At 45.0% G+C, this 24,767-nt stretch overlaps 1 protein-coding gene across 1 annotated transcript in view; it reads left to right on the top strand.

The window, feature by feature from the left end:
• Window positions 1-23,867, top strand: part of LOC135000242 (cGMP-dependent 3',5'-cyclic phosphodiesterase-like) — a gene marked incomplete at both ends in the record, with an annotated part of 50,891 nt that extends 27,024 nt beyond the window's left edge. Inside the window, one exon of the mRNA XM_063951488.1 lies at window positions 23,740-23,867. Coding sequence (XP_063807558.1) covers window positions 23,740-23,867 — 128 coding nt within the window. The remainder of the gene's footprint in view (window positions 1-23,739) is intronic.
• Window positions 23,868-24,767: the final 900 nt, after the last annotated feature.

The raw sequence follows: 24,767 nt of genomic DNA, 5'->3' as shown, positions 1-24,767 counted from the left end.
GCATAACTGTGCCACTGCCCCTTACACCAGATCCTGCTATTACACAGAATAACTGTACCACTGCCCCTTACACCAGATCCTGCTATTACACAGAATAACTGTGCCACTACCCCTTACACCAGATCCTGCTATTACACATAGTAACTGTACCACTGCCCCTTACACCAGATCCTGCTATTACACAGAATAACTGTACCACTACCCCTTACACCAGATCCTGCTATTACACAGAATAACTGTGCCACTACCCCTTACACCAGATCCTGCTATTACACAGAATAACTGTACCACTATCCCTTACGCCAGATCCTGCTATTACACAGAATAACTGTACCACTGCCCCTTACACCAGATCCTGCTATTACACAGAATAACTGTGCCACTACCTCTTACACCAGATCCTGCTATTACACAGAATAACTGTACCACTACCCTTACACCAGATCCTGTTATTACACAGCATAACTGTGCCACTACCTCTTACACCAGATCCTGCTATTACACAGAATAACTGTACCACTACCCTTACACCAGATCCTGCTATTACACAGAATAACTGTGCCACTACCCCTTACACCAGATCCTGCTATTACACAGAATAACTGTACCACTGCCCCTTACACCAGATCCTGCTATTACACAGAATAACTGTACCACTACCCTTACACCAGATCCTGCTATTACACAGAATAACTGTACCACTACCCCTTACACCAGATCCTGCTATTACACATAATAACTGTACCACTACCCTTACACCAGATCCTGCTATTACACAGAATAACTGTACCACTACCCTTACACCAGATCCTGCTATTACACAGAATAACTGTGCCACTACCCCTTACACCAGATCCTGCTATTACACAGAATAACTGTACCACTGCCCCTTACACCAGATCCTGCTATTACACAGAATAACTGTACCACTACCCCTTACACCAGATCCTGCTATTACACAGAATAACTGTACCACTACCCCTTACACCAGATCCTGCTATTACACAGAATAACTGTACCACTGCCCCTTACACCAGATCCTGTTATTACACAGAATAACTGTGCCACTACCCCTTACACCAGATCCTGCTATTACACATAGTAACTGTACCACTGCCCCTTACACCAGATCCTGTTATTACACAGAATAACTGTGCCACTACCCCTTACACCAGATCCTGCTATTACACATAGTAACTGTACCACTGCCCCTTACACCAGATCCTGCTATTACACAGAATAACTGTACCACTACCTCTTACACCAGATCCTGCTATTACACAGCATAACTGTGCCACTACCCCTTACACCAGATCCTTTTATTACACAGAATAACTGTACCACTGCCCCTTACACCAGATCCTGCTATTACACAGAATAACTGTGCCACTGCCCCTTACACCAGATCCTGCTATTACACAGAATAACTGTGCCACTGCCCCTTACACCAGATCCTGCTATTACACAGAATAACTGTACCACTACCCCTTACACCAGATCCTGCTATTACACATAATAACTGTACCACTACCCCTTACACCAGATCCTGCTATTACACAGAATAACTGTGCCACTGCCCCTTACACCAGATCCTGCTATTACACAGAATAACTGTGCCACTACCCCTTACACCAGATCCTGCTATTACACAGAATAACTGTACCACTACCCCTTACACCAGATCCTGCTATTACACAGAATAACTGTACCACTACCCATTACACCAGATCCTGCTATTACACAGAATAACTGTACCACTGCCCCTTACACCAGATCCTGCTATTACACAGAGTAACTGTACCACTGCCCCTTACACCAGATCCTGCTATTACACATAGTAACTGTACCACTGCCCCTTACACCAGATTCTGCTATTACACAGAATAACTGTACCACTACCCCTTACACCAGATCCTGCTGTTACACAGAATAACTGTACCACTGCCCCTTACACCAGATCCTGCTATTACACATAGTAACTGTACCACTACCCCTTACACCAGATCCTGCTATTACACAGAATAACTGTGCCACTACCCCTTACACCAGATCCTGCTATTACACAGAATAACTGTGCCACTACCCCTTACACCAGATCCTGTTATTACACAGCATAACTGTGCCACTGCCCCTTACACCAGATCCTGCTATTACACAGAATAACTGTACCACTGCCCCTTACACCAGATCCTGCTATTACACAGAATAACTGTGCCACTACCCCTTACACCAGATCCTGCTATTACACATAGTAACTGTACCACTGCCCCTTACACCAGATCCTGTTATTACACAGAATAACTGTGCCACTACCTCTTACACCAGATCCTGCTATTACACAGAATAACTGTACCACTACCCTTACACCAGATCCTGCTATTACACAGAATAACTGTGCCACTACCCCTTACACCAGATCCTGCTATTACACAGAATAACTGTACCACTGCCCCTTACACCAGATCCTGCTATTACACAGAATAACTGTACCACTACCCTTACACCAGATCCTGCTATTACACAGAATAACTGTGCCACTACCCCTTACACCAGATCCTGCTATTACACAGAATAACTGTACCACTACCCTTACACCAGATCCTGCTATTACACAGAATAACTGTGCCACTACCCCTTACACCAGATCCTGCTATTACACAGAATAACTGTACCACTGCCCCTTACACCAGATCCTGCTATTACACATAATAACTGTGCCACTACCTCTTACACCAGATCCTGCTACTACACAGCATAACTGTGCCACTACCCCTTACACCAGATCCTGCTATTACACAGAATAACTGTGCCACTACCCCTTACACCAGATCCTGCTATTACACAGAATAACTGTACCACTACCCTTACACCAGATCCTGCTATTACACAGAATAACTGTGCCACTACCCCTTACACCAGATCCTGCTATTACACAGAATAACTGTACCACTGCCCCTTACACCAGATCCTGCTATTACACAGAATAACTGTACCACTACCCTTACACCAGATCCTGCTATTACACAGAATAACTGTACCACTACCCCTTACACCAGATCCTGCTATTACACATAATAACTGTACCACTACCCTTACACCAGATCCTGCTATTACACAGAATAACTGTACCACTACCCTTACACCAGATCCTGCTATTACACAGAATAACTGTGCCACTACCCCTTACACCAGATCCTGCTATTACACAGAATAACTGTACCACTGCCCCTTACACCAGATCCTGCTATTACACAGAATAACTGTACCACTACCCCTTACACCAGATCCTGCTATTACACAGAATAACTGTACCACTACCCCTTACACCAGATCCTGCTATTACACAGAATAACTGTACCACTGCCCCTTACACCAGATCCTGTTATTACACAGAATAACTGTGCCACTACCCCTTACACCAGATCCTGCTATTACACATAGTAACTGTACCACTGCCCCTTACACCAGATCCTGTTATTACACAGAATAACTGTGCCACTACCCCTTACACCAGATCCTGCTATTACACATAGTAACTGTACCACTGCCCCTTACACCAGATCCTGCTATTACACAGAATAACTGTACCACTACCTCTTACACCAGATCCTGCTATTACACAGCATAACTGTGCCACTACCCCTTACACCAGATCCTTTTATTACACAGAATAACTGTACCACTGCCCCTTACACCAGATCCTGCTATTACACAGAATAACTGTGCCACTGCCCCTTACACCAGATCCTGCTATTACACAGAATAACTGTGCCACTGCCCCTTACACCAGATCCTGCTATTACACAGAATAACTGTACCACTACCCCTTACACCAGATCCTGCTATTACACATAATAACTGTACCACTACCCCTTACACCAGATCCTGCTATTACACAGAATAACTGTGCCACTGCCCCTTACACCAGATCCTGCTATTACACAGAATAACTGTGCCACTACCCCTTACACCAGATCCTGCTATTACACAGAATAACTGTACCACTACCCCTTACACCAGATCCTGCTATTACACAGAATAACTGTACCACTACCCTTACACCAGATCCTGCTATTACACAGAATAACTGTGCCACTACCCCTTACACCAGATCCTGCTATTACACAGAATAACTGTACCACTACCCTTACACCAGATCCTGCTATTACACAGAATAACTGTGCCACTACCCCTTACACCAGATCCTGCTATTACACAGAATAACTGTACCACTGCCCCTTACACCAGATCCTGCTATTACACATAATAACTGTGCCACTACCTCTTACACCAGATCCTGCTACTACACAGCATAACTGTGCCACTACCCCTTACACCAGATCCTGCTATTACACAGAATAACTGTGCCACTACCCCTTACACCAGATCCTGCTATTACACATAATAACTGTACCACTACCCCTTACACCAGATCCTGCTATTACACAGAATAACTGTACCACTACCCCTTACACCAGATCCTGCTATTACACAGAATAACTGTGCCACTGCCCCTTACACCAGATCCTGCTATTACACATAGTAACTGTACCACTGCCCCTTACACCAGATCCTGTTATTACACAGAATAACTGTGCCACTACCCCTTACACCAGATCCTGCTATTACACAGAATAACTGTGCCACTGCCCCTTACACCAGATCCTGCTATTACACAGAATAACTGTACCACTACCCCTTACACCAGATCCTGCTATTACACATAATAACTGTACCACTACCCCTTACACCAGATCCTGCTATTACACAGAATAACTGTGCCACTGCCCCTTACACCAGATCCTGCTATTACACAGAATAACTGTGCCACTGCCCCTTACACCAGATCCTGCTATTACACAGAATAACTATACCACTGCCCCTTACACCAGATCCTGCTATTACACAGAGTAACTGTACCACTGCCCCTTACACCAGATCCTGCTATTACACATAGTAACTGTACCACTGCCGCTTACACCAGATCCTGCTATTACACAGAATAACTGTACCACTACCCCTTACACCAGATCCTGCTATTACACATAGTAACTGTACCACTGCCCCTTACACCAGATCCTGCTATTACACAGAATAACTGTGCCACTACCCCTTACACCAGATCCTGTTATTACACAGCATAACTGTACCACTACCCTTACACCAGATCCTGCTATTACACAGAATAACTGTGCCACTACCCCTTACACCAGATCCTGCTATTACACAGAATAACTGTGCCACTACCCCTTACACCAGATCCTGTTATTACACAGCATAACTGTACCACTACCCTTACACCAGATCCTGCTATTACACAGAATAACTGTACCACTGCCCCTTACACCAGATCCTGCTATTACACAGAATAACTGTACCACTACCCCTTACACCAGATCCTGCTATTACACAGAATAACTGTGCCACTACCCCTTACACCAGATCCTGCTATTACACAGAATAACTGTGCCACTACCCCTTACACCAGATTCTGCTATTACACAGAATAACTGTGCCACTGCCCCTTACACCAGATCCTGCTATTACACAGAATAACTGTACCACTACCCCTTACACCAGATCCTGCTATTACACATAATAACTGTACCACTACCCTTACACCAGATCCTGCTATTACACAGAATAACTGTACCACTACCCTTACACCAGATCCTGCTATTACACAGAATAACTGTGCCACTACCCCTTACACCAGATCCTGCTATTACACAGAATAACTGTACCACTGCCCCTTACACCAGATCCTGCTATTACACAGAATAACTGTACCACTACCCCTTACACCAGATCCTGCTATTACACAGAATAACTGTACCACTACCCCTTACACCAGATCCTGCTATTACACAGAATAACTGTACCACTGCCCCTTACACCAGATCCTGTTATTACACAGAATAACTGTGCCACTACCCCTTACACCAGATCCTGCTATTACACATAGTAACTGTACCACTGCCCCTTACACCAGATCCTGTTATTACACAGAATAACTGTGCCACTACCCCTTACACCAGATCCTGCTATTACACATAGTAACTGTACCACTGCCCCTTACACCAGATCCTGCTATTACACAGAATAACTGTACCACTACCTCTTACACCAGATCCTGCTATTACACAGCATAACTGTGCCACTACCCCTTACACCAGATCCTGCTATTACACAGAATAACTGTACCACTGCCCCTTACACCAGATCCTGCTATTACACAGAATAACTGTGCCACTGCCCCTTACACCAGATCCTGCTATTACACAGAATAACTGTGCCACTGCCCCTTACACCAGATCCTGCTATTACACAGAATAACTGTACCACTACCCCTTACACCAGATCCTGCTATTACACATAATAACTGTACCACTACCCCTTACACCAGATCCTGCTATTACACAGAATAACTGTGCCACTGCCCCTTACACCAGATCCTGCTATTACACAGAATAACTGTGCCACTACCCCTTACACCAGATCCTGCTATTACACAGAATAACTGTACCACTACCCCTTACACCAGATCCTGCTATTACACAGAATAACTGTACCACTACCTCTTACACCAGATCCTGCTATTACACAGAATAACTGTACCACTGCCCCTTACACCAGATCCTGCTATTACACAGAGTAACTGTACCACTGCCCCTTACACCAGATCCTGCTATTACACATAGTAACTGTACCACTGCCCCTTACACCAGATCCTGTTATTACACAGAATAACTGTGCCACTACCTCTTACACCAGATCCTGCTATTACACAGAATAACTGTACCACTACCCTTACACCAGATCCTGCTATTACACAGAATAACTGTGCCACTACCCCTTACACCAGATCCTGCTATTACACAGAATAACTGTACCACTGCCCCTTACACCAGATCCTGCTATTACACAGAATAACTGTACCACTACCCTTACACCAGATCCTGCTATTACACAGAATAACTGTGCCACTACCCCTTACACCAGATCCTGCTATTACACAGAATAACTGTACCACTACCCTTACACCAGATCCTGCTATTACACAGAATAACTGTGCCACTACCCCTTACACCAGATCCTGCTATTACACAGAATAACTGTACCACTGCCCCTTACACCAGATCCTGCTATTACACATAATAACTGTGCCACTACCTCTTACACCAGATCCTGCTACTACACAGCATAACTGTGCCACTACCCCTTACACCAGATCCTGCTATTACACAGAATAACTGTGCCACTACCCCTTACACCAGATCCTGCTATTACACATAATAACTGTACCACTACCCCTTACACCAGATCCTGCTATTACACAGAATAACTGTACCACTACCCCTTACACCAGATCCTGCTATTACACAGAATAACTGTGCCACTGCCCCTTACACCAGATCCTGCTATTACACATAGTAACTGTACCACTGCCCCTTACACCAGATCCTGTTATTACACAGAATAACTGTGCCACTACCCCTTACACCAGATCCTGCTATTACACAGAATAACTGTGCCACTGCCCCTTACACCAGATCCTGCTATTACACAGAATAACTGTACCACTACCCCTTACACCAGATCCTGCTATTACACATAATAACTGTACCACTACCCCTTACACCAGATCCTGCTATTACACAGAATAACTGTGCCACTGCCCCTTACACCAGATCCTGCTATTACACAGAATAACTGTGCCACTGCCCCTTACACCAGATCCTGCTATTACACAGAATAACTATACCACTGCCCCTTACACCAGATCCTGCTATTACACAGAGTAACTGTACCACTGCCCCTTACACCAGATCCTGCTATTACACATAGTAACTGTACCACTGCCGCTTACACCAGATCCTGCTATTACACAGAATAACTGTACCACTACCCCTTACACCAGATCCTGCTATTACACATAGTAACTGTACCACTGCCCCTTACACCAGATCCTGCTATTACACAGAATAACTGTGCCACTACCCCTTACACCAGATCCTGTTATTACACAGCATAACTGTACCACTACCCTTACACCAGATCCTGCTATTACACAGAATAACTGTGCCACTACCCCTTACACCAGATCCTGCTATTACACAGAATAACTGTGCCACTACCCCTTACACCAGATCCTGTTATTACACAGCATAACTGTACCACTACCCTTACACCAGATCCTGCTATTACACAGAATAACTGTACCACTGCCCCTTACACCAGATCCTGCTATTACACAGAATAACTGTACCACTACCCCTTACACCAGATCCTGCTATTACACAGAATAACTGTGCCACTACCCCTTACACCAGATCCTGCTATTACACAGAATAACTGTGCCACTACCCCTTACACCAGATTCTGCTATTACACAGAATAACTGTGCCACTGCCCCTTACACCAGATCCTGCTATTACACAGAATAACTGTACCACTACCCCTTACACCAGATCCTGCTATTACACATAATAACTGTACCACTACCCTTACACCAGATCCTGCTATTACACAGAATAACTGTACCACTACCCTTACACCAGATCCTGCTATTACACAGAATAACTGTGCCACTACCCCTTACACCAGATCCTGCTATTACACAGAATAACTGTACCACTGCCCCTTACACCAGATCCTGCTATTACACAGAATAACTGTACCACTACCCCTTACACCAGATCCTGCTATTACACAGAATAACTGTACCACTACCTCTTACACCAGATCCTGCTATTACACAGAATAACTGTACCACTGCCCCTTACACCAGATCCTGCTATTACACAGAGTAACTGTACCACTGCCCCTTACACCAGATCCTGCTATTACACATAGTAACTGTACCACTGCCCCTTACACCAGATCCTGTTATTACACAGAATAACTGTGCCACTACCTCTTACACCAGATCCTGCTATTACACAGAATAACTGTACCACTACCCTTACACCAGATCCTGCTATTACACAGAATAACTGTGCCACTACCCCTTACACCAGATCCTGCTATTACACAGAATAACTGTACCACTGCCCCTTACACCAGATCCTGCTATTACACAGAATAACTGTACCACTACCCTTACACCAGATCCTGCTATTACACAGAATAACTGTGCCACTACCCCTTACACCAGATCCTGCTATTACACAGAATAACTGTACCACTACCCTTACACCAGATCCTGCTATTACACAGAATAACTGTGCCACTACCCCTTACACCAGATCCTGCTATTACACAGAATAACTGTACCACTGCCCCTTACACCAGATCCTGCTATTACACATAATAACTGTGCCACTACCTCTTACACCAGATCCTGCTACTACACAGCATAACTGTGCCACTACCCCTTACACCAGATCCTGCTATTACACAGAATAACTGTGCCACTACCCCTTACACCAGATCCTGCTATTACACATAATAACTGTACCACTACCCCTTACACCAGATCCTGCTATTACACAGAATAACTGTACCACTACCCCTTACACCAGATCCTGCTATTACACAGAATAACTGTGCCACTGCCCCTTACACCAGATCCTGCTATTACACATAGTAACTGTACCACTGCCCCTTACACCAGATCCTGTTATTACACAGAATAACTGTGCCACTACCCCTTACACCAGATCCTGCTATTACACAGAATAACTGTGCCACTGCCCCTTACACCAGATCCTGCTATTACACAGAATAACTGTACCACTACCCCTTACACCAGATCCTGCTATTACACATAATAACTGTACCACTACCCCTTACACCAGATCCTGCTATTACACAGAATAACTGTGCCACTGCCCCTTACACCAGATCCTGCTATTACACAGAATAACTGTGCCACTGCCCCTTACACCAGATCCTGCTATTACACAGAATAACTATACCACTGCCCCTTACACCAGATCCTGCTATTACACAGAGTAACTGTACCACTGCCCCTTACACCAGATCCTGCTATTACACATAGTAACTGTACCACTGCCGCTTACACCAGATCCTGCTATTACACAGAATAACTGTACCACTACCCCTTACACCAGATCCTGCTATTACACATAGTAACTGTACCACTGCCCCTTACACCAGATCCTGCTATTACACAGAATAACTGTGCCACTACCCCTTACACCAGATCCTGTTATTACACAGCATAACTGTACCACTACCCTTACACCAGATCCTGCTATTACACAGAATAACTGTGCCACTACCCCTTACACCAGATCCTGCTATTACACAGAATAACTGTGCCACTACCCCTTACACCAGATCCTGTTATTACACAGCATAACTGTACCACTACCCTTACACCAGATCCTGCTATTACACAGAATAACTGTACCACTGCCCCTTACACCAGATCCTGCTATTACACAGAATAACTGTACCACTACCCCTTACACCAGATCCTGCTATTACACAGAATAACTGTGCCACTACCCCTTACACCAGATCCTGCTATTACACAGAATAACTGTGCCACTACCCCTTACACCAGATTCTGCTATTACACAGAATAACTGTGCCACTGCCCCTTACACCAGATCCTGCTATTACACAGAATAACTGTACCACTACCCCTTACACCAGATCCTGCTATTACACATAATAACTGTACCACTACCCTTACACCAGATCCTGCTATTACACAGAATAACTGTACCACTACCCTTACACCAGATCCTGCTATTACACAGAATAACTGTGCCACTACCCCTTACACCAGATCCTGCTATTACACAGAATAACTGTACCACTGCCCCTTACACCAGATCCTGCTATTACACAGAATAACTGTACCACTACCCCTTACACCAGATCCTGCTATTACACAGAATAACTGTACCACTACCCCTTACACCAGATCCTGCTATTACACAGAATAACTGTACCACTGCCCCTTACACCAGATCCTGTTATTACACAGAATAACTGTGCCACTACCCCTTACACCAGATCCTGCTATTACACATAGTAACTGTACCACTGCCCCTTACACCAGATCCTGTTATTACACAGAATAACTGTGCCACTACCCCTTACACCAGATCCTGCTATTACACATAGTAACTGTACCACTGCCCCTTACACCAGATCCTGCTATTACACAGAATAACTGTACCACTACCTCTTACACCAGATCCTGCTATTACACAGCATAACTGTGCCACTACCCCTTACACCAGATCCTGCTATTACACAGAATAACTGTACCACTGCCCCTTACACCAGATCCTGCTATTACACAGAATAACTGTGCCACTGCCCCTTACACCAGATCCTGCTATTACACAGAATAACTGTGCCACTGCCCCTTACACCAGATCCTGCTATTACACAGAATAACTGTACCACTACCCCTTACACCAGATCCTGCTATTACACATAATAACTGTACCACTACCCCTTACACCAGATCCTGCTATTACACAGAATAACTGTGCCACTGCCCCTTACACCAGATCCTGCTATTACACAGAATAACTGTGCCACTACCCCTTACACCAGATCCTGCTATTACACAGAATAACTGTACCACTACCCCTTACACCAGATCCTGCTATTACACAGAATAACTGTACCACTACCTCTTACACCAGATCCTGCTATTACACAGAATAACTGTACCACTGCCCCTTACACCAGATCCTGCTATTACACAGAGTAACTGTACCACTGCCCCTTACACCAGATCCTGCTATTACACATAGTAACTGTACCACTGCCCCTTACACCAGATCCTGCTATTACACAGAATAACTGTACCACTACCCCTTACACCAGATCCTGCTGTTACACAGAATAACTGTACCACTGCCCCTTACACCAGATCCTGCTATTACACATAGTAACTGTACCACTACCCCTTACACCAGATCCTGCTATTACACAGAATAACTGTGCCACTACCCCTTACACCAGATCCTGCTATTACACAGAATAACTGTGCCACTACCCCTTACACCAGATCCTGTTATTACACAGCATAACTGTGCCACTGCCCCTTACACCAGATCCTGCTATTACACAGAATAACTGTACCACTGCCCCTTACACCAGATCCTGCTATTACACAGAATAACTGTGCCACTACCCCTTACACCAGATCCTGCTATTACACATAGTAACTGTACCACTGCCCCTTACACCAGATCCTGTTATTACACAGAATAACTGTGCCACTACCTCTTACACCAGATCCTGCTATTACACAGAATAACTGTACCACTACCCTTACACCAGATCCTGCTATTACACAGAATAACTGTGCCACTACCCCTTACACCAGATCCTGCTATTACACAGAATAACTGTACCACTGCCCCTTACACCAGATCCTGCTATTACACAGAATAACTGTACCACTACCCTTACACCAGATCCTGCTATTACACAGAATAACTGTGCCACTACCCCTTACACCAGATCCTGCTATTACACAGAATAACTGTACCACTACCCTTACACCAGATCCTGCTATTACACAGAATAACTGTGCCACTACCCCTTACACCAGATCCTGCTATTACACAGAATAACTGTACCACTGCCCCTTACACCAGATCCTGCTATTACACATAATAACTGTGCCACTACCTCTTACACCAGATCCTGCTACTACACAGCATAACTGTGCCACTACCCCTTACACCAGATCCTGCTATTACACAGAATAACTGTGCCACTACCCCTTACACCAGATCCTGCTATTACACATAATAACTGTACCACTACCCCTTACACCAGATCCTGCTATTACACAGAATAACTGTACCACTACCCCTTACACCAGATCCTGCTATTACACAGAATAACTGTGCCACTGCCCCTTACACCAGATCCTGCTATTACACATAGTAACTGTACCACTGCCCCTTACACCAGATCCTGTTATTACACAGAATAACTGTGCCACTACCCCTTACACCAGATCCTGCTATTACACAGAATAACTGTGCCACTGCCCCTTACACCAGATCCTGCTATTACACAGAATAACTGTACCACTACCCCTTACACCAGATCCTGCTATTACACATAATAACTGTACCACTACCCCTTACACCAGATCCTGCTATTACACAGAATAACTGTGCCACTGCCCCTTACACCAGATCCTGCTATTACACAGAATAACTGTGCCACTGCCCCTTACACCAGATCCTGCTATTACACAGAATAACTATACCACTGCCCCTTACACCAGATCCTGCTATTACACAGAGTAACTGTACCACTGCCCCTTACACCAGATCCTGCTATTACACATAGTAACTGTACCACTGCCGCTTACACCAGATCCTGCTATTACACAGAATAACTGTACCACTACCCCTTACACCAGATCCTGCTATTACACATAGTAACTGTACCACTGCCCCTTACACCAGATCCTGCTATTACACAGAATAACTGTGCCACTACCCCTTACACCAGATCCTGTTATTACACAGAATAACTGTGCCACTACCCCTTACACCAGATCCTGCTATTACACAGAATAACTATACCACTGCCCCTTACACCAGATCCTGCTATTACACAGAGTAACTGTACCACTGCCCCTTACACCAGATCCTGCTATTACACATAGTAACTGTACCACTGCCCCTTACACCAGATCCTGCTATTACACAGAATAACTGTACCACTACCCCTTACACCAGATCCTGCTGTTACACAGAATAACTGTACCACTGCCCCTTACACCAGATCCTGCTATTACACATAGTAACTGTACCACTACCCCTTACACCAGATCCTGCTATTACACAGAATAACTGTGCCACTACCCCTTACACCAGATCCTGCTATTACACAGAATAACTGTGCCACTACCCCTTACACCAGATCCTGTTATTACACAGCATAACTGTGCCACTGCCCCTTACACCAGATCCTGCTATTACACAGAATAACTGTACCACTGCCCCTTACACCAGATCCTGCTATTACACAGAATAACTGTGCCACTACCCCTTACACCAGATCCTGCTATTACACATAGTAACTGTACCACTGCCCCTTACACCAGATCCTGTTATTACACAGAATAACTGTGCCACTACCTCTTACACCAGATCCTGCTATTACACAGAATAACTGTACCACTACCCTTACACCAGATCCTGCTATTACACAGAATAACTGTGCCACTACCCCTTACACCAGATCCTGCTATTACACAGAATAACTGTACCACTGCCCCTTACACCAGATCCTGCTATTACACAGAATAACTGTACCACTACCCCTTACACCAGATCCTGCTATTACACAGAATAACTGTACCACTACCCTTACACCAGATCCTGCTATTACACAGAATAACTGTGCCACTACCCCTTACACCAGATCCTGCTATTACACAGAATAACTGTACCACTACCCTTACACCAGATCCTGCTATTACACAGAATAACTGTGCCACTACCCCTTACACCAGATCCTGCTATTACACAGAATAACTGTACCACTGCCCCTTACACCAGATCCTGCTATTACACATAATAACTGTGCCACTACCTCTTACACCAGATCCTGCTACTACACAGCATAACTGTGCCACTACCCCTTACACCAGATCCTGCTATTACACAGAATAACTGTGCCACTACCCCTTACACCAGATCCTGCTATTACACATAATAACTGTACCACTACCCCTTACACCAGATCCTGCTATTACACAGAATAACTGTACCACTACCCCTTACACCAGATCCTGCTATTACACAGAATAACTGTGCCACTGCCCCTTACACCAGATCCTGCTATTACACATAGTAACTGTACCACTGCCCCTTACACCAGATCCTGTTATTACACAGAATAACTGTGCCACTACCCCTTACACCAGATCCTGCTATTACACAGAATAACTGTGCCACTGCCCCTTACACCAGATCCTGCTATTACACAGAATAACTGTGCCACTACCCCTTACACCAGATCCTGTTATTACACAGCATAACTGTACCACTACCCTTACACCAGATCCTGCTATTACACAGAATAACTGTACCACTGCCCCTTACACCAGATCCTGCTATTACACAGAATAACTGTACCACTACCCCTTACACCAGATCCTGCTATTACACAGAATAACTGTGCCACTACCCCTTACACCAGATCCTGCTATTACACAGAATAACTGTGCCACTACCCCTTACACCAGATCCTGCTATTACACATAGTAACTGTACCACTGCCCCTTACACCAGATCCTGCTATTACACAGAATAACTGTACCACTACCTCTTACACCAGATCCTGCTATTACACAGCATAACTGTGCCACTACCCCTTACACCAGATCCTGCTATTACACAGAATAACTGTACCACTGCCCCTTACACCAGATCCTGCTATTACACAGAATAACTGTGCCACTGCCCCTTACACCAGATCCTGCTATTACACAGAATAACTGTGCCACTGCCCCTTACACCAGATCCTGCTATTACACAGAATAACTGTACCACTACCCCTTACACCAGATCCTGCTATTACACATAATAACTGTACCACTACCCCTTACACCAGATCCTGCTATTACACAGAATAACTGTGCCACTGCCCCTTACACCAGATCCTGCTATTACACAGAATAACTGTGCCACTACCCCTTACACCAGATCCTGCTATTACACAGAATAACTGTACCACTACCCCTTACACCAGATCCTGCTATTACACAGAATAACTGTACCACTACCCATTACACCAGATCCTGCTATTACACAGAATAACTGTACCACTGCCCCTTACACCAGATCCTGCTATTACACAGAGTAACTGTACCACTGCCCCTTACACCAGATCCTGCTATTACACATAGTAACTGTACCACTGCCCCTTACACCAGATCCTGCTATTACACAGAATAACTGTACCACTACCCCTTACACCAGATCCTGCTGTTACACAGAATAACTGTACCACTGCCCCTTACACCAGATCCTGCTATTACACATAGTAACTGTACCACTACCCCTTACACCAGATCCTGCTATTACACAGAATAACTGTGCCACTACCCCTTACACCAGATCCTGCTATTACACAGAATAACTGTGCCACTACCCCTTACACCAGATCCTGTTATTACACAGCATAACTGTGCCACTGCCCCTTACACCAGATCCTGCTATTACACAGAATAACTGTACCACTGCCCCTTACACCAGATCCTGCTATTACACAGAATAACTGTGCCACTACCCCTTACACCAGATCCTGCTATTACACATAGTAACTGTACCACTGCCCCTTACACCAGATCCTGTTATTACACAGAATAACTGTGCCACTACCTCTTACACCAGATCCTGCTATTACACATAGTAACTGTACCACTGCCCCTTACACCAGATCCTGCTATTACACAGAATAACTGTGCCACTACACCTTACACCAGATCCTGCTATTACACAGAATAACTGTACCACTGCCTCTTACACCAGATCCTGCTATTACACAGAATAACTGTACCACTACCCCTTACACCAGATCCTGCTATTACACATAATAACTGTACCACTACCCCTTACACCAGATCCTGCTATTACACAGAATAACTGTACCACTACCCCTTACACCAGATCCTGCTATTACACAGAATAACTGTACCACTGCCTCTTACACCAGATCCTGCTATTACACAGAATAACTGTACCACTACCCCTTACACCAGATCCTGCTATTACACATAATAACTGTACCACTACCCCTTACACCAGATCCTGCTATTACACAGAATAACTGTACCACTACCCCTTACACCAGATCCTGCTATTACACATAGTAACTGTACCACTACCCCTTACACCAGATCCTGCTATTACACAGAATAACTGTACCACTGCCCCTTACACCAGATCCTGCTATTACACAGAATAACTGTACCACTATCCCTTACACCAGATCCTGCTATTACACAGAATAACTGTACCACTGCCCCTTACACCAGATCCTGCTATTACACAGAATAACTGTGCCACTACCCCTTACACCAGATCCTGCTACTACACAGAATAACTGTACCACTGCCCCTTACACCAGATCCTGCTATTACACAGAATAACTGTACCACTATCCCTTACACCAGATCCTGCTATTACACAGAATAACTGTGCCACTACCCCTTACACCAGATCCTGCTACTACACAGAATAACTGTACCACTATCCCTTACACCAGATCCTATTACATATAATAACTGTACCACTACCTCTTACACCAGATCCTGCTATTACACAGAATAACTGTACCACTACCCCTTACACCAGATCCTGCTATTACACAGAATAACTGTACCACTGCCCCTTACACCAGATCCTGCTATTACACAGCATAACTGTACCACTGCCCCTTACACCAGATCCTGCTATTACACAGAATAACTGTACCACTACCTCTTACACCAGATCCTGCTATTACACAGAATAACTGTACCACTACCCCTTACACCAGATCCTGCTATTACACAGAATAACTGTACCACTACCCCTTACACCAGATCCTGCTATTACACAGAATAACTGTACCACTGCCCCTTACACCAGATCCTGTTATTGCACAGAATAACTGTGCCACTACCCCTTACACCAGATCCTGCTATTACACATAGTAACTGTACCACTGCCCCTTACACCAGATCCTGTTATTACACAGAATAACTGTGCCACTACCCCTTACACCAGATCCTGCTATTACACATAGTAACTGTACCACTGCCCCTTACACCAGATCCTGCTATTACACAGAATAACTGTACCACTATCCCTTACACCAGATCCTGCTATTACACATAGTAACTGTACCACTACCCCTTACACCAGATCCTGCTATTACACAGAATAACTGTACCACTACCCCTTACACCAGATCCTGCTATTACACAGAATAACTGTACCACTATCCCTTACACCAGATCCTGCTATTACACATAGTAACTGTGCCACTACCCCTTACACCAGATCCTGCTATTACACAGAATAACTGTACCACTATCCCTTACACTAGATCCTGCTATTACACATAGTAACTGTGCCACTACCCCTTACACCAGATCCTACTATTACACAGAATAACTGTACCACTACCCCTTACACCAGATCCTGCTATTACACATAGTAACTGTACCACTGCCCCTTACACCAGATCCTGCTATTACACATAGTAACTGTACCACTGCCCCTTACACCAGATCCTGCTATTACACAGAATAACTGTACCACTACCCCTTACACCAGATCCTGCTATTACACAGAATAACTGTACCACTGCCCCTTACACCAGATCCTGCTATTACACATAGTAACTGTACCACTGCCCCTTACACCAGATCCTGCTATTACACAGAATAACTGTGCCACTACACCTTACACCAGATCCTGCTATTACACAGAATAACTGTACCACTACCCCTTACACCAGATCCTGCTATTACACATAATAACTGTACCACTACCCCTTACACCAGATCCTGCTATTACACAGAATAACTGTACCACTACCCCTTACACCAGATCCTGCTATTACACAGAATAACTGTACCACTACCCCTTACACCAGATCCTGCTATTACACAGAATAACTGTACCACTACCCCTTACACCAGATCCTGCTATTACACAGAATAACTGTACCACTGCCTCTTACACCAGATCCTGCTATTACACAGAATAACTGTACCACTACCCCTTACACCAGATCCTGCTATTACACATAATAACTGTACCACTACCCCTTACACCAGATCCTGCTATTACACAGAATAACTGTACCACTACCCCTTACACCAGATCCTGCTATTACACATAGTAACTGTACCACTACCCCTTACACCAGATCCTGCTATTACACAGAATAACTGTACCACTGCCCCTTACACCAGATCCTGCTATTACACAGAATAACTGTACCACTATCCCTTACACCAGATCCTGCTATTACACAGAATAACTGTACCACTGCCCCTTACACCAGATCCTGCTATTACACAGAATAACTGTGCCACTACCCCTTACACCAGATCCTGCTACTACACAGAATAACTGTACCACTGCCCCTTACACCAGATCCTGCTATTACACAGAATAACTGTACCACTATCCCTTACGCCAGATCCTGCTATTACACAGAATAACTGTGCCACTACCCCTTACACCAGATCCTGCTACTACACAGAATAACTGTACCACTATCCCTTACACCAGATCCTATTACATATAATAACTGTACCACTACCTCTTACACCAGATCCTGCTATTACACAGAATAACTGTACCACTACCCCTTACACCAGATCCTGCTATTACACAGAATAACTGTACCACTGCCCCTTACACCAGATCCTGCTATTACACAGCATAACTGTACCACTGCCCCTTACACCAGATCCTGCTATTACACAGAATAACTGTACCACTACCTCTTACACCAGATCCTGCTATTACACAGAATAACTGTACCACTACCCCTTACACCAGATCCTGCTATTACACAGAATAACTGTACCACTGCCCCTTACACCAGATCCTGCTATTACACATAATAACTGTACCACTACCCCTTACACCAGATCCTGCTATTACACAGAATAACTGTACCACTGCCCCTTACACCAGATCCTGCTATTACACAGAATAACTGTACCACTGCCTCTTACACCAGATCCTGCTATTACACAGAATAACTGTACCACTACCCCTTACACCAGATCCTGCTATTACACAGAATAACTGTACCACTGCCCCTTACACCAGATCCTGCTATTACACATAATAACTGTACCACTGCCCCTTACACAAGATCCTGCTATTACACATAATAACTGTACCACTACCCCTTACACCAGATCCTGCTATTACACAGAATAACTGTACCACTGCCCCTTACACCAGATCCTGCTATTACACAGAATAACTGTACCACTACCCCTTACACCAGATCCTGCTATTACACAGAATAACTGTGCCACTGCCCCTTACACCAGATCCTGCTATTACACAGAATAACTGTACCACTATCCCTTACACCAGATCCTGCTATTACACAGAATAACTGTACCACTACCCCTTACACCAGATCCTGCTATTACACATAATAACTGTACCACTGCCCCTTACACCAGATCCTGCTATTACACATAATAACTGTACCACTGCCCCTTACACCAGATCCTGTTATTACACAGAATAACTGTACCACTGCCCCTAACACCAGATCCTGCTATTACACAGAATAACTGTACCACTACCCCTTACACCAGATCCTGCTATTACACATAATAACTGTACCACTGCCCCTTACACCAGATCCTGCTATTACACATAATAACTGTACCACTGCCCCTTACACCAGATCCTGCTATTACACAGAATAACTGTACCACTACCCCTTACACCAGATCCTGCTATTACACAGAATAACTGTGCCACTACCCCTTACACCAGATCCTGCTATTACACATAGTAACTGTATCACTGCCCCTTACACCAGATCCTGCTATTACACAGAATAACTGTGCCACTACCTCTTACACCAGATCCTGCTATTACACAGAATAACTGTACCACTACAGCTTTATCAGCAGTGAAACGCGTCAGCACCACATATTGCACCCCAGGATTTGACTTTTATCTGTTGGAGTTTGTAGACCAGCCACCCCTTACCACAGGTTTCCATATTTCCACATGGGTTTAGGCTCGATAAATAGAGATTATTATATTTCGATACTGAATGAATACATCAGATAAGTAGATAGGTTGGACATAACTGTGATAGTTTATTTCCCCAGCATAGAGACAGGGAAGTATAACAGCAGTATCCTGCACAGCACGTTACTATGACATTGGTGATGTACAGACGTCTGTGTAATGAAGATATAAGTATATGCAGAGTGGGCTGCGCTCCGCACCTATCCATCACCTCCTTCCCAGCTGTGAGCGCAGATACGGCCATCTATATTCCAGCGCTGACAATCTCATACTTACTGTAATGAGCGACGGTCCCAGAATCTGCACTTAGTACCCATTAGTGCATCAGCCTTCATTAGGCTTCTCTAGTCCCCCCTTCCCAGTGCTCTGCAATGCTCTGCACCTTCTGGCAGATAATGTCCTGGAGGGCCTTTCTAATAACACAGATATGATGAATAAACAGGAGCAGAACATTGTCACCTGGGTGGAATGGGCCATGTTAGGAGATGTGTGTTTGGATTTGCTGTGCGTCCTCTCATTACATTGATGGGGACTGTGTTACTGTTCCGCTCTCCCTATAACTTAGTTCTGCGTTTCGCTCTCTCCTCGCCCTGTACTCTATCCTGTATAATGTTCTGCAGAGTAATGAGCTGTGCAAAGCCGATACATCTCTGCAATATGTGGGAGTGCTACAAGACAACAAGACAACAACAAATGCATTAACTGCTTCACACCCAGACCCTACTCCAGTGGTCTGCCGAAACATGGCGTGCAGTCCCTCTGCAGTGTGTGCAGTACAGGTCCTGCGCCGTAGCAACGTAGTATGGCTGAAGATGCCAAGTGATTGATAGTCTGCAGCGATTTGGGGGTTGAGACGGGGGGAGGGAGGGGTGCGCATCTCCTCCGTTTTGGGATAGTGCTGAGGCCAGGGTCTCCATCTACCAACGGAGGTTTCCTGGCTTCAGTGACGGAGCTGCAGCGGCCGGTCTGCCTAACCTCGTGCTTCCGTGCCGTAATATGTGCAAACACAGGATACATCTATATAAGTGCATTTTGTTTTAATCTGTTTTCATTTAGGAAGTAATTATACAAAGGAACAAAACAACAGCTAATCGATGTGTAATAACCATAGAGGTGGAGTGATATATTAGATGATACAGTGAGATATGGAGGGTGGATCAAAAAGTGCATGTACTGTATGCCATTTGTCTTTATACTGCTACCTGTTGCACTTGTGAAGGTTTGGTCACCTGGGCCTGATTCGGACGCAGGGGAACGATGTTTTTTGTCTGCACAAACGTCTGATTCGCACCACACATGCGTCCCGATTTATACTTACAGTGTCGCTTTGACGTACAGTAGCAGAATTGCGAGGGCGGTGACAGGGAGGTAACAGGGGTGTGGCTAAAAAGAGTCATGGCCAAGTCAAGCATGTCGCTGAAAGCGGTTGTATAACGAAACGCACAGTCACTGACGTAGGAGACCATACTCAGCCCTACCACACGCAGGCTTAAATGGTGCAACCAATGGTGGCGTCTAAAGACACACAGACAGTAGAGCAGCATCTATAGAAGCTGTGACGGGCATCTCAGTCCTGGCACGTGCGGACGCGCTGTTGTACACCAGGGTAAGGCTTTGTAGCCGCATTAGCATAAAGTTGCAGGCGAGCCTGCAGCAGACGATACAAGGGCACATCCCTAATGTTTACCGGCTGATGTGGATGGGTCCCTGGGATGGGGAGGACGTTGTGTTACGTGTTCAGGGCTTGTTCTATCTTTGCTATATGTCCCATGTCAGGCTTTCCCTAGAACAGACATAGAAAGGGCAGTGTAGTGACATAGCTGTGTGATGTAGTAGTGATGTAGCTGTGTGATGTAGTAGTGAAGTAGCTGTGTCATGTAGTAGTGAAGTAGCTGTGTGATGTAGTAGTGAAGTAGCTGTGTGATGTAGCAGTGACATAGCTGTGTGATGTAGTAGTGATGTAGCTGTGTGATGTAGTAGTGACATAGCTGTGTGATGTAGTAGTGAAGTAGCTGTGTGATGTAGTAGTGACATAGCTGTGTGATGTAGTAGTGAAGTAGCTGTGTGATGTAGTAGTGACATAGCTGTGTGATGTAGTAGTGATGTAGCTGTGTGATGTAGTAGTGACATAGCTGTGTGATGTAGTAGTGATGTAGCTGTGTGATGTAGTAGTGACATAGCTGTGTGATGTAGTAGTGACGTAGCTGTGTGATGTAGTAGTGACATAGCTGTGTGATGTAGTAGTGACATAGCTGTGTGATGTAGCTGTGTGATGTAGTAGTGACATAGCTGTGTGATGTAGCTGTGTGATGTAGTAGTGACATAGCTGTGTGATGTAGTAGTGAAGTAGCTGTGTGATGTAGTAGTGACATAGCTGTGTGATGTAGTAGTGAAGTAGCTGTGTGATGTAGTAGTGACATAGCTGTGTGATGTAGTAGTGACATAGCTGTGTGATGTAGTAGTGACATAGCTGTGTGATGTAGTGGTGACATAGCTGTGTGATGTAGTAGTGACGTAGCTGTGTGATGTAGTAGTGACATAGCTGTGTGATGTAGTAGTGACATAGCTGTGTGATGTAGCTGTGTGATGTAGTAGTGACATAGCTGTGTGATGTAGTAGTGAAGTAGCTGTGTGATGTAGTAGTGACATAGCTGTGTGATGTAGTAGTGACATAGCTGTGTGATGTAGTAGTGATGTAGCTGTGTGATGTAGTGGTGATGTAGCTGTGTGATGTAGTAGTGACATAGTTGTGTGATGTAGTGGTGATGTAGCTGTGTGATGTAGTGATGCAGCTGTGTGATGTAGCAATGATGTAGTAGTGACGCAGCTGTGTGATGTATTAGTGATACAGCTGTGTGATGCAGTAGTGATGTAGCTGTGTAATGTAGTGATGTAGTGGTGACATAGCTGTGTGATGTAGTAGCGATGTAGCTGTGTGAGAGGTACAGTAACTCTTGTGTCTCCATCTCTCTAGGAGGAGCACAAGCAGCTGAACAACATGTTGGGCTTCGAGGTCCATTCCATGCTCTGCGTCCCAGTCATAAGCCGAGCGACGTCGCAGGTGGTGGCCTTGGCGTGTGCGTTCAACAAACAAGGAGGAAAGTAAGTAAAGGACAGCAACATATTTGTCGGATGAATGGGTTGTTGTACAGTTGTGTATTAAAGGGGTCTCCAGCCTGTAATGTGTACCCCATATGCTGCCCCTGGATCCAGACTCCCACCAAGCTGAAGAATGACAGGGGTCCGTGCCTGGTGGCTTACACCTCAGTTACGTGCTGTCACCCAGCTGTGTATACAGACCTTTACAGCTTCATCATGTCCTGCTGACATGCCGGCCAACAGTCCTCAATGCCAGCGCCCAACGTGGAAAATTCCACAGTAGTCTATCTGGTAATAAGTTCTGAAAGACGCAGCGAGACAGTGGGCCTCATTCAGAGGTGACGCAGATCATGCGCAGCTGCAGCTACAGCTACAGTACTTAATGGGGGTGTCTCCGAGTTGTTCGCTCGCTAGCTGCTTTTAGCAGCATTGCACACGCTAGGCCGCCGCCCTCTGGGAGTGAATCTTATCTTAGCAGAATAGCGAACGAAAGATTAGCAGAATTGCGAATAGAAATTTCTTAGCAGTTTCTGAGTAGCTCCGGACTTACTCACAGATAGCGATCAGTTCAGTCAGTTTCGTTCCTGGTTTGACGTCACAAACACGCCCTGCGTTCAGCCAGCCACTCCCCCGTTTCTCCAGCCACTCCCGCGTTTTTCCTTGGCACGCCTGCGTTTTTCGGCAAACGCAGTGAAAACGCTGAGTTGCCACCCAGAAACAGTCACTTCCTTTCAATCACACTACGAACACTTCAGCGTGGAAAAAACGTTGTTCGCTCGTGAGTAAATCTACTAAGTTCTTAGTAAAATTACTAAGCGCATGCGCTCTGCGTATCATGCGCATGCGCATTTTCCACCTATTCACAGCGTAGCGAAAATTGGCAACGAGCGAACAACTCGGAAT

Source organism: Pseudophryne corroboree, unplaced genomic scaffold (genome assembly GCF_028390025.1).
Source record: "Pseudophryne corroboree isolate aPseCor3 unplaced genomic scaffold, aPseCor3.hap2 scaffold_1530, whole genome shotgun sequence".
Lineage (NCBI taxonomy): Eukaryota > Metazoa > Chordata > Amphibia > Anura > Myobatrachidae > Pseudophryne > Pseudophryne corroboree.
The sequence above is the reverse complement of the archived record's forward strand: the minus strand, read 5'-3'. Positions and strand labels throughout refer to the sequence as shown.